This window comes from Rhinatrema bivittatum, chromosome 3 (assembly GCF_901001135.1).
Source record: "Rhinatrema bivittatum chromosome 3, aRhiBiv1.1, whole genome shotgun sequence".
In the NCBI taxonomy this organism is placed as follows: domain Eukaryota; kingdom Metazoa; phylum Chordata; class Amphibia; order Gymnophiona; family Rhinatrematidae; genus Rhinatrema; species Rhinatrema bivittatum.
Genome location: NC_042617.1, coordinates 273,183,802 through 273,196,625, shown reverse-complemented (window position 1 = coordinate 273,196,625; position 12,824 = coordinate 273,183,802). Strand labels below are relative to the sequence as shown.

The following is a 12,824-nucleotide window of genomic DNA, read 5'->3' as shown; positions in this document are numbered from 1 at the left end:
TTAAAGGTATTGGTGGGTTCATGGTGCGGCAACGGAAATCTCACACGCGAACTAAGAGAGGCTTGGCTGCACTGCTGGAGGCATGCCGAGAAAGCATGAACATGGAAGCACATCCTGAGGAGGGTATGGCTGAAGGTTTTAGGGATATGTGGGGGGAGAGGAGGATGGAAGAGAACGCACGCCTTTTTGGGGACATTGTACTTCTGGAGTTTGTGTGTAATGATATTGCTTTCTCCAGCAGCACCTGCAGATCCTGTGACAGAGGGAACAGTGGAGCCCAGCGCCACAGAGGTGGATGAAAAGAAGAAGAGGCGTGGCAGGAAGAAGAGCAAATTGGAAGACATGTTTCCTGCATACCTTCAGGTAGATAGCACACATACTTGCACATGCCCCCTGATTTTTGAGTATGCCTGCAGGGTTAATGCTTGTGCATCCCTTTACATTTGAGTATCCCTGCACCTGCCATTTGAGGTCTTGAATATCTCTGCCAGGGTTGGAATCTGCTGACTTTCATCATTTACCCTTGTGGTTTGTTTGGAATTTGATACCGTTTCTCATTTTGTTTCCTGTCCTTTGCATCCATGGAATGCAGGAGGCTTTCTTTGGCAGAGCACTGATTGATCTGAGTCGGAAGGCATTGCTGGCAGCTGGAGAGAAAAATGCTTGCCCACCTATGGGTCAAGCAGGTCAGAGCACCAAAGCTGTTCCCTGTGCTTCTGGTACAGCACAGAAGGGAGTAGTGAATGGATCAGAAACTCCAGGACAGCAGAGAGGTAAGGAGATCAGGAAAATGTAGGGTGGAAACATTTCCATTTCTAAAACAAAATTCATTGTTTTCCTAAGATTAATTGATAACGATAAATGGGCGCCAATACAATATTGGATAAGCTTGACCATTTCAACCATTGAATTTGTTTAATTTAACATTAAATTCACTTTCTTTATTGATTGCACTCTCCTTCCATTCCCCAATCAAATGCTTAAGATTAATTACTATTTGAAAAACCTTGAGTTACTGCATGTGAAATTAATACAGTGTGTGTTTAACTAAATATATGTCAAATAATGTTATAGATCTATTAGTGCATCAGGGGAATTTGCAAATTAAATTTTTTTTTTTGAAAAAAATGCATATTTTATGCAAATGGAAAATGCACCCAAGCAGGTTCTCTCAATACAAAATTATCTGGAAAACTCTCTGTCCTGGACCAGAAATATTCTGGTTTGTTAGTTAGCATCTATGAAAAGTGAATACTTTGCACTTAAGATTTAGGATGATGTCATTCCACTGTGCTGATCGAGGATAGGGTTGTAGAGCTTGCTAATATGGCTTGGAAAGCATACATACCCAGTGAGTTTTGCTGCTGAGACTGCCTTCTCTCAGTAGTGACTTTGGACAGAGCTTTTTTTCAAGGTGGCTTTGGGGAGAGCTGCTGTACTGTGTGTTTCTGGAATGGTAAGTAGGGGAGAAACATCCCTTCTGTTCTGAGGGGAAGGTAAGGAATTTGTATTTTTGCTGTCCCTTGGCATTTTTGGTGCTGTCGCCACACCCCCCCTAGAAGGTCAGACAACAGAGATCAAAAAATCTAAGTCACAGACCCTGCAGCAGGGCTAAGAAAATTCTGAAGTATATTGACAAAACATTTCTATCTTTTACATTACATTATAAAAAAGGTTTTTAAAACTTTATTTGCATTTGTAGAATGTATTTTGTTTTCATTGCACCTCCCAATAATTCCCCTACTCAGCCCCTCCTAGCCTCCTCAAAATTATTCCCCTTTGCTCTGTTTACTTCCGGCTCATCCCTTCCCTCCTGTTTTCTGCAACTGGATAACCAGTTGCCCCCAGACTTTTACTATCCTAGCCATATGCCAGGTGTACCTGTTGACAAATCGAAGCCTGCTCACTTCCTTGTGTTCTTAAACTCAACCTGTTGGTGCGCTCTTGTGTTCATAGGAGATGATGGCTCAATGGTCAATGCTCTGCAGGGGAATGAGGAGTCTAAAGTCCTTGAAACCAATATAGAAATCCCAGGTGTGTCTCCAACATCTTATTCTGTCTCTCCCGTGGAGGAATTTCTGATTTCTTATGGTCAGTTTATCAGGTGGTGGTGGGGAGGCACAGTAGGAGAAAGGTCTGTTCTGGTATTGAGGAGCAAAGCTACTGATGACAGAACCAACTTTTCACCCTATTGATCTGTGGGAGAGATGGCAGCATGCAGTTGAGGCAGGAATCTTGGGGGTAGCAGTGCTATTATAACTTAGTAAAAGGATTTTGAAAATGTTGTCTGCCCTTTTGACAAGTACTATGTGAGAAGTGCATTTAGCTGCAGGATTCAAGGGCATAATGGTTGAACATTTAATAACTGAAAAAGGACTACCTTTCCTCCAATTTCTAGCTGCGACAGATTCTCTGGAGGCCAAGATAGCTAATGCTGCCAACGCTGTCTCCATTGTGGAAGAGAAAGCAGCTGTTCTACCACCAGAGGGCCTTCTCAGTTCGGATCTGGTTAAAGGTGATACCTGTGGTTAGCTTTCATTTCCTCACATCTGGAAGTTGCCGCCTGAGTGGCCCTGGTGTTTTAAATTGCTGTGGTGAATGGGCTGGTGTTGCTCAGCAGGTTTGTGGCAGCTGGATTGGCACTGGTTGAGTGAAGTTTAAAGGTGAACTGACTTGATGTTGGGTGAGGTGATGTAGAGGCTGGTGTTGCATGTGTAAGGTGATATGACTGGGTTAGCATGTCTTAGGTGGCATGGCAGCTATATTGGTGTGGGTTTGGTGAGATTGCATAGTGAGAGGATTGGCACTGGGTGAAAGTGGTATGGCAACTGGAATGATACTTTGGTGCAGTTCAGGTAGTATGGCTGTGGCTATGGACGAGATGGCATGGAAGCTCTTTTTTTTTTTTTTTTTTTTTTTTTTTTTGCATTGGTTGGATGAGATGGCACTGCGACTGGTGTTTGGCAAGGTGGCATGGTGACTGGATTGGTGCAGGTTGGGTGAGCTTCCATGGTAGCTGGACTACCTGGAGGAGACTCTGCAGCGTGTGTAACTTCTGTTTCTTCCTCTCAGCTTTCCCTCTGTGCAGGATGTGATGTGAGTTAGTGATGTAGGGGCTGGTGGCAGTGGTGGGGTCTGCATGTGGGTTGAGATTGGCTATTCTTCATCAGGCTCATCTCTTTAAAAATGCTGGTTTGGGGTTTGTCTTTTGCAGGTGCTGTCCCTCTGGGATCTCTTCCCTCCACCATTTCGGTTGAGACTAGTCAAGGGGTCTGTCAGCCACAGTTTGTGGAAGGCAGGTATGTGTGAGCCTAGGTTATCCTGAGACCGTGCAGGGAGGGGAAGGGTTCACAAAATATAAAGACTTTCTCTTTAAAGTTATTTTCCTACAGGCAGAAAATATTTTGTTAATTATGTACTTTACTGGGGGGTGAGTAGGTAGGTGGGGAGGGTTGCTGGCCAAGGTTGCCTTGGAAAGTGCACTGGGCACTCTGAGAATATGGTGTATTGTCTTGTGAGGGATATTGAGACTATGCTGTGATTACTTTCTGGGGGTGCAGCAGCACTGCTAGGCCTGCTATGCCTCCCAGGTGTTGAGCTTATCAAAGATTCCTATTTGTGCCATCTGTTCTCCATCCCTCACTTTCCCTTATCACAGGAAGTGCATTTGATTTGATTTTTCACCCCTCTCCTCTGCTTTCTAGTAGGGACAGAAGTGGTTTCTTTAGCCCTGAGCACTGTGAAATGGACAGCCCCTGGACCACCCCATCTACACCTACCACACCCACAGAAGGGGAGGGGGAAGGACTCTCATATAATCAGCGGAGTCTTCAGCGCTGGGAGAAGGATGAGGAACTGGGAGAACTCTCTACTATCTCTCCTGTGCTCTATGCCAACATGAATTTCCCCAATCTGAAGCAGGACTATCCAGGTAGGGAGGGAACTCCCATGAGGGGTAGACCTAGGTTCAGCCTCAGATGTCTTGGCACATACAAAGTATATTATCAGCCATTGACAGTGGTGTTGGTGAGTGGGGGCTGACTCATATGAAAGGAGTTTTTTACTCTTGCCCTTAATCACCACCATAATACAATCCCTTATTTCGTAGCATGTAGCCAGATGGACTCAGGACCAATGGGTTATGCCCCCCTGCCAGCAGATGGAGACGGAGTAGATTTCAAAGCTGACATCACTCTAGATATACCCCTGCCTCAGCCCTTCAGTATTTCTCCATCTCCAGCAGACATACCTCTCCCTATGGGGATTGCTGTACTTTCTGGAAGGAGAAATACTACATTGAAATTGGAGAAAAAAAAATTGAGCCCTACTCTCCTGCAGTGATGCCTAAAGATCCATTCCCCAGTTGAGAATTCCTGAGGCGATTTCCAAGATCTCTGAGATGTACCTTGGTCCAGTAGCTGGTTCCCGGCGTGGACTTTGCTGCTTAAGCAGCTGAAAGGCAGCGGGTGCAAGAAGCCGAGCATGGCAATGATGGATAAAGCCCTTTCCCTGTACGTACCCGGATTAGTCCAGACTCCTGGGTTTTGCCTCCCCTCCAGCAGATGGAGACAGAGAAGTTTTGACTGACTCTGCCCTATACCATGAGGGGCTACCTATAGTCCGTCAGTATTTTGTCTGTCTCCAGCAGATGGTGGAGGTGCAAAATCCTACAGCCTGTAGTTAGTCATAAAAAAAAAAAATAAAGAGTAGAAGGAATTTTTGAGTTATACTTAGGAATTAGTTTCCCTTTAAGAAAAAAAGAAAAAAAAGGAATTCTTTCAGCCTCCCAGGGGGTTGGCAGGTCCTGAGGGGACCATCCGCCCTGGTACTTGAGGTTGCTGGAGCTGCGGGTTGAGGACCCTATTGCCAGCTGCGCACAGTGCTAGGGGTGATACCTGGGAGCCTGGTTGACTCACCCCGGGAAGACCAGGACCTGCTGGGGCTTGCCGGTCAGGCCATATAAAAAAAAAAAAAAAAAAAAAAAAAATTTGGCTTCTTGTGCTGAATTCTCCTCTCGACTCGTTTTGGCAGGGTTTGCAGGCTCTCCCTTTATTTATTGGGATTCCTGGTTCCCACGATGCCATGTGGTGTGGCCTGTCGATCGTGTGGGGACACGCACGAAGGTTTGTGTAGGTCCTGCCTCCCCGGGGGGGGGGAGGGCATGTCCAGGGCCGCCGGGGATGGCGTTTCGAGAGCCCGTAAGCAGGCAGTGAGACAGGCGAGGCTGCAGCCCCCTATGGCAGATCCCTTCCCGCTGAGTGCGGGAATGGAAGCCATTTTGAATTCTTTTCACGTGGCAGCGCAGGCCGCGGCAGGGGAGGGGATTTCTCCTACTCCATTATTCCCGCAAGCAGGTAGCCTCCCGGTGGGGGGGGGGGGGACGGCAGCGGACCGACGGAGGATTTGGCAGGCACGGCTGAGGAGATCCCTGGTGGGGTGGGGGGAAGCGCCTTCTGACTCCTCCTCCTTCTCATTGGATTTCATTATGCTTCTGCATAAGGCCAGAAAAGAGGCTAAATGAAATGCAAGAAGCTCCTTATTGGGCCAATTCACCAGCTCCTAAGTGACCCAGACCTCCGCTGGGGATTGAGGGGTCAAGGGTGAAGCACCCTCTTCGAACTGTGTCGTCCCGCCAGGGTGTGGATTCATCCTCTGAGGCTTCTGAGCCAGAGGAGCAAGAGCAGAGGTCCAAGCCTCCACAGGGGGCAGACCAGGAGCAAATATTTAGCTGTGGGTCCCATGTCGTGCAAGGTAATGACCCCAAGGACGAGCTAGGCCCCCTTATTCCCACGGTTCTGGAAAAACTGTGCATTGACGTTCCTCAGGAAGATTCCCGGATGGGCTGTATTGATCCGGTTATGGTGGGGCTTCGTGGTCCAGCCACGTCTTTTCCTTTCCATCTTTCACTCACTGACTTGTTTCGGGAGTGGGATACCCCTGACTTGGGGTTGAAAGTCAGTAAAGCAATAGATAAGCTCTACCCTTTGCCCGAGGAGGCTCTGGATCTCCTCAGAGTCCCTAAGGTGGATGCGACGGTCTCAGCAGTCACCAAAAAGACCACCATCACAGTGACGGGCACGACGGCCCTTAAAGATCTTCAGGATCATAAGCTAAAACTTCAGTTTGAGAAAAAATATTTGAGCTTTCAGTGCTGGGAGTGTGTGCGGCTATGTGCAGCAGTTTTTCTTTGCGGGCTGGCTTGTGCTGGGTGCAACAGTTGCAAGAGAATACGTCTCTTTCGAAGGAGGAGGCAGTTCAAGCAGGGCAGCTTGAGGCTGCGGTTGCTTACAGCTCGGATGCCCTTTATGATCCCCTGAGAACATTGGCTAGATCCATGGTCTCAGCTGTTTCGGCTCATAGACTATCTGGTTAAGGAACTGGTCTGCAGATGTCTCTTCTAAAACTCAGCTGGGTTCACTACCTTTTAAAGGCAAGCTCTTATTCAGAAAGAACTTATAAGATATGATTCAATCCTTGGGGGAGAACAAGGTTCATTGGCTGCCGGAGGATAGGCCCAAGCCGAGGGGGGTCCTTTCCTGCTCGGCCCTGTTTCTGGGGGAATTGGAGGTTTCAAACTTCCCAGTTGTCGGGCTCCTCGTTTAGGCAAGGTTCCGGCAGGCAGCAGCCCTGGACCCAGTCCTTTCGGGGGCATCGTTTCAGTAGAACCGGAACCCCTCGACCGACAGGAGGAGTTAAGTCCTCGCAATGAGGTGAGGCCGGTCCATTCCTCTGTTCCGGTTGTAGGCGGCAGACTCTTTCTATTCTACGAGGAACAGACCAAGTTGACTTCAGACCAGTGGTTTCCTCAATGTGATAAGACATGGTTACACTCTAGATTTTGCTCGTCGCCTTCGACAATGCTTTCTAGTCTCCCCATGCTCATACGCAGAAAAGCGTCAGGCGGTGCGGGACACTTTACAACGCCTATGCAACCTCAGAGCCATCGTACCTGTCCTTCCGGCAGAATAAAGAGGGGCCGTTATTCCATCTACTTTGTGGTGCCCAAAAAAGTCCACCTGGACTTAAAAAAGGTCAACTGCTGCCTGCGGGTCCCGAGGTTTCGCATGGAGACCCTGAGGGTGGTCATGGCTTCCATGCACAAAGGAGAGTTCCTAGCGTCACTGGATCTGACCGAAGTGTATTTACATATCTGGATCCGAGCTGACTGTTAGAAGCTCCTGAGGTTTTTTTGTTCTAGAGGAACACTTTCAGTTCTGCGCTCTGCTGTTCGGAATTGCCACAGCACCCAGGACTTTTACCAAAGTGATGATTGTGGTTGCGGCACAACTCCGGAAGGAGGGATTTTTTGTTCATCTGTACCTGGACGATTGGCTGATTCGGGTGAAGTTGGAGTCTCTCTGCCGCTCGGCGGTCACAGAGTTCTTTAGCTGTTGCAGGCGCTAGGTTGGGTGGTCAATCTAGACAGGAGTCACCTAGTTCCCTCCCAGTCCTTGGAGTTCCTGGGGGACCTGTTCAACACACAACTGGGAAGAGTTTTACTCACATAGCGAATCTTCAAGCTGCAGGGACAAGTTTGAGCATTGTTGTGCAAGCGTCCTCCCAGGGTCTGGGATTATTTGCAAGTCCTTGGCTCGATGGCTTCTACCTTGGAGCTAGTCCTGTGGGCCTTTGCTCATATGAGACCTTTTCGGTCAGGGTTACTTTCCTGTTGTAACCCAGTGTCGGAGCAATTTCACCTTCCTCTTCCTCTTATGGACTCTACACATTCCAGTCTCGATTAGTGACTCCTCTCGGACAATTTGCGTTGCGGGGTAGCCTTAGACGTTCCCACTTGGATGATGGTTACCACAAATGCAAGTCTCACTGGTTGGGGAGTGTTTTGTCAGGAGAGATCTATGCAGGGACAATGGTCACCGGAGGAATCCTGGTGGTTGATCAATCATTTGGAGACCAGAGTGGTGAGAATGGCGTTACAGGCTTTTCTACCGCTTTTGCAGGGGAAGTCTGTCAGAGTTCAGTCCGACAATGCGACCATGGTGGCTTACATCAATCGCAAAGGAAGAACCAAAAGCCAGCCGGTGGCGATCGAAGCACAGCTGTTGATAGCCTGGGCAGAGCAACATCTTGGCAGCATTGAAGCTTCTCACATCGCTGGAGTCGACAGTGTTCAAGCGGGTTTTCTCAGTTGTAAACATCTTGATCCCGGGGAATGGGGGTTCTCCAAGGAAGCATGCCATCTCATATGCAACAAATGGTCCAGACCGAGCATGGACCTAATGGCAACTTTTTGGAATGCCAAAGCCCCTCGCTTCTTCAGTTGACGCTAGGAGTCAGGGGCGGAAGGAGTGGATGCCTTGGTTTTCGCCTGGCCGAAGGATGTCCTGCTGTATGTGTTGGACTGAAGAAACAGCAAGGGGGAGGCTGTCTAACAAAGCCGTGAGGGCAACAGTACAGAATTAGCAGCCAAATGTCCGACCTGGATTCCTTTATTGAGCAGAGACACATATATGTAAACAAGCCCGACTCAGGCCGAGTTTCGCCCTCTTACAATGGGGCTGCGTCAGGGGCTACAATATACAATAAATAACACATACTCATAAATAATAAAAATCATAAAAACATAATTAAAACATATAGAATGTTAACATATATGTATGTGGTGTAACATATAAAATGGAAAATAAAGAATAACTTATTATAAATATGCATATGGTAAAGTATCCATCAGAACAAATGAAGATATATATTGCCTTTACCTCAGCTTTATCGCGTTGCGGTTTCTGAATGTCCAGGTATCAAATATAACTATACAACAAATGGTCTGTAATTTCATGAATAAAAAATCATAAAAATAAAATCAATAAATATTATGAATATGAAATTATTCATTCACATTAGAAATGTAAATGTACCTCAATTTCAAAAGGGCGTCTTGTGGCGCACTATTGAGCAATGTTTTCCCATGCTGTATGTGATATTAAAAAATGAAGAATGAAAAAATTATGTATATGTCAAATATAAAAAAAAGTTATACAGGTCCCACATAAATGATCACCAAATTGAAAAATACACCGAATATACAAAATTCTTTAAATTACTGAATCTTGTAACTTATAAAAAAAAACCCTTAAATGCACAGAAAAATTAAAAAATAAAAACCTATATAAAATGCTTAGAATCAATATTCGCACAATATATATCAAGATAAATTAAGTCTTACTATGACTAGAAAATAAGTGTAAGCATAAAATGAACTGGTGTCCCAAAATATCTTAAAAAGCTTAGAAACTGTCTATGATTTACAAAAGTGCAGGAGTAACTAACATGTCAAAAACAAATGTGAATGAGAACACTATAAGATGACATACATGCTTTGGCAACGCTATCTTAATCAATTTGGTCTTGCATCTTAACTATCACAACTTCACCCGACGGATATGCTGCTTAAAAAAATAGAAAAAAACAGGAAAACTCATAAAGAATTATTAAAAATGACTTAAAGAAGAATTAAAACCAGTGCTCACTATTCGATGTACTGAAGGATCCTGTGTGCATGGCGGCACCTCTGTCTCTGTCCAATCGTAATAGCAAGAAGTCAAAACGCCGGTGTCTTGTTTTATGAAGGCGCAAAAACGCGCCAAAGCTGCTGTCATTCAAAAAAAGGGGCGTGGTTTGAAAATGCCTGTATGTTCTAAACAAGTGCGGCTGCGGGCTAGAAAAAGATAGATTGCTGATCCCGGAGAAAAAAAATATAGTGCAACTTAAACCAAAGAATATAATACCCTTGAAAACTGGCTTAAGAGTCGATGTCCATTCAAAACGTATGCATGTATAAAAACTGACAGCCAGACAACGTCACCAGTATTAAATATTCACTGCTTAGTGAGATGCAGTATGCGCTGGCAATAATCTTTTATTAAAATAAATGTATACATGATCTCACTAAGCCTGATGTGTATATTATCTTGAGTCAAACACTTGACTGATGCTAAAATTGTTCAATACTGAAAAAAACCCACTATACCCTAAAAAATAAAAAAATGAAAAACATCAGCAATCCTGTCTATCTCTAATCATAAAGTAAATGAATAGATGATTAAAAAATGAAACGTGCCATCGTACTTGGTTAGAAAATACTGAGCACCGCACAGGAACAGCCATGTATCCAAACAAATAAAAAAAAATAAAAAAATAAAAAAAAATAAAATAAACTACTGCAAAAATAACATGAAAAAAAATAAATTTATAAGACCACAATTGTACCTAAAATATAAATAACGAATTCTGAAACTGTAAAAAGTAATCAGCCATAGGGAAAAAAACTATGAATATAGTCAAATACGACCATTAATGTAACCTGATAAATTGGGGAAAGGCAATATATTACAAAGTGTGCAGTATAAAATCAAAGGAATACAGAGTAGTCTATATCTAAATTTAACCCATTAGGTTCCATAGCCTTGAAGTCGAATATATATTTCTGTTCTAATTGTAATAATCTACTGTCTAGATCTCCTCCTCTCCAATTAGGAATCACTTGTTGTAATACACAAAACTTGTAATCTTCAAATTTGTGATTTTTCTCCACGGTGTGCGCAACTAATGGTTTGGATTCAATTTTCCTATTTATACTACTCTTATGCTCGATGATTCTTTTATTAAATTGTCTAATGGTTTTGCCAATATATATTTTGTTGCAAGGACAAAATACAATATACTCTATGCCTTGACTTTTACAATTAGTAAAATTTCTAAGTTTAAATTCTTTATTATAACCAGGAATGTTCAATGTATCTGTTTTCATGTTGACACCACATATAGAACAATTGCCACATGGACGATGACCAGGTGGTCTTTTGTCTTTTGGATGAGTAGTGGGTAGAGCAGAAGGAGAGATATATTCCTTAATATTTTTTCTCTCATTAGCAATCATCAAATTTGTATCTTTGAAGCAAGGTAATATTTGTAAAACCAACCAATATTAGTAACATGAAATGACATATGAGTGTATGTAAGAGGGCATACTATGCGTTCATTGCATTTTTTCTCTTGATATTGTAATAATGTGTTTCTATCCATATTAGAAGCTTTCAAAAAGCCTGCTGAAATATGTTTTTTAGGATAACATTTTTCCACGAACCTATCTGACATCTCCTTGGATCTTTTATGAAAAGTTTCTTTATCGCCACATATTCTTTTAAGTCTTAAAAATTGTGAAAATGGCAGATTCCTTTGTAATGATTTGTTGTGGCAGCTGTCATAATGTAATAATTTATTAGTGTCTGTAGGTTTTCTAAAAATGTCAGTAAAAAATGATCCATTATTAAAAGACTAAAATATCTAAAAATGAAATCTGATTAGAGCTAAAATCAAGACTAAAATGCAATTTAACATCCAAACCATTGAGCCAAGCATGAAAAGTATGTAATAAATCTGAACTTCCCTTCCATATCATAAAAATGTCATCATTTTTCAAAATGTTCCAAAATAATATATTGTGCTTGTATTCGTGTTCACTCAAAAACAATTCTTCAAACCTTGCTACATACAAATTGGCAATGGAGGGAGCCATAGGGGATCCCATGGCCACCCCCTTAATCTGCTTATAAAACTTGTGATTAAAAGCAAAAAAATTAAATTTCAAAGGAAACTCCGCTAGCTCTATTAAAAATTGATTGGGAATTCTTGAATGAGCATTGTGTTCTAAAAGCTGTTTTAAAATAATATCCAAAGCTGCGTCCTGTGGAATGTTGGTATACAACGATTCTATATCCATTGTTACCATAAAAATGTCATCATTTAAAAAATTGATAAAATGTGTGGAATCTTTGATATAAGACGGGATCTTTTGAACTTGCGGTTTTAAAAACTTATCTAAAAAAATGGCAAGAGGTTCGAGGAGGGAGCCGTTAGCTGAGATTATAGGTCTGCCTGGAGGATTTATGACTGACTTATGGATTTTGGGTAATATGTAAATCGTGGGTGTGACAGGATGGTTGACTGTTAAAAAATCAAATTCTTTGTTTGTAAGGAAACCTGTTTCTTTCGCTGTGGATAACAAATTGTCAATATCTTTTTTTTCAGACCTAATGATGGATCTTTATCCATTCCCTCATAAAAATTATGGTCAGAAAGTTGACAATCTATTTCTTTAATATAGTCATGTCTGTCCATTAAAACTATACACCCACCTTTATCTGCTGCCTTTATTACTAAATTGGTATCTTTTGCAAGTGGTGTTAATGCTTTGTTTTCCTTCATTGTAATATCTCTTTTTAGATTGAAAATTTTGTTCTACTTTTTCTAAATCGTGCAAAATTAACTTTTCATATGTTTGAATGATGGGATTGATGATATTGGTGGGTATCCATTTGCTCGGTTTTTTCACTATGGACATCTCATGGCTAGTGGCTGTTCTGTCTGAAAAAGCCTCTATAATTTTCAGTTTCCTTGTAAACTTAAGTTCCACACGGGGCTTAAAGGCATTATATGCAGGTGTTGGAACAAAAGATAAACCTTTCTGTAGTACTTTTTCTTCGTCTGCTGTCAATATACGAGATGAAATATTAACAATAGTGCTGTTCACATTATTTTTTAATACATCCTCTGTAGACCTACCTAGTAATGATTGTTGTATTGATTGCATTGTGGGTAATGTATGTATCTCACCCTTCCTCTCCCTCTCCCCCTCCATGTACCTCGTCCTCTTAAAAAAGGGCTATCAAAATTATTCTGTGGTAGATTTTCTTTAGTGGAATCTCTTCTCCATAACTTACCAACCTCGTATACTCTACTCTCTGATCTGCCATTAATCTCTTTCGGGACCTGACTTGTTGGATCTGAAAACAATGGTGCAGATGAAT

The 12,824-nt window shown here is 42.8% G+C and overlaps 1 protein-coding gene across 7 annotated transcripts in view; it reads left to right on the top strand.

The window, feature by feature from the left end:
• KMT2D (lysine methyltransferase 2D) overlaps positions 1–12,824 on the top strand; it is a 610,975-nt gene that overhangs the window by 228,550 nt on the left and 369,601 nt on the right. For 6 of the 7 annotated variants that reach the window (XM_029594656.1, XM_029594657.1, XM_029594653.1 and 3 more), the window contains 7 exons: positions 7–123; positions 239–363; positions 593–773; positions 1,957–2,034; positions 2,399–2,515; positions 3,215–3,299; positions 3,705–3,931. In XM_029594656.1, the coding sequence (XP_029450516.1) occupies positions 7–123; positions 239–363; positions 593–773; positions 1,957–2,034; positions 2,399–2,515; positions 3,215–3,299; positions 3,705–3,931 (930 nt within the window). The remainder of the gene's footprint in view (positions 1–6; positions 124–238; positions 364–592; positions 774–1,956; positions 2,035–2,398; positions 2,516–3,214; positions 3,300–3,704; positions 3,932–12,824) is intronic. The other variant, XM_029594655.1, reaches the window with a different exon arrangement.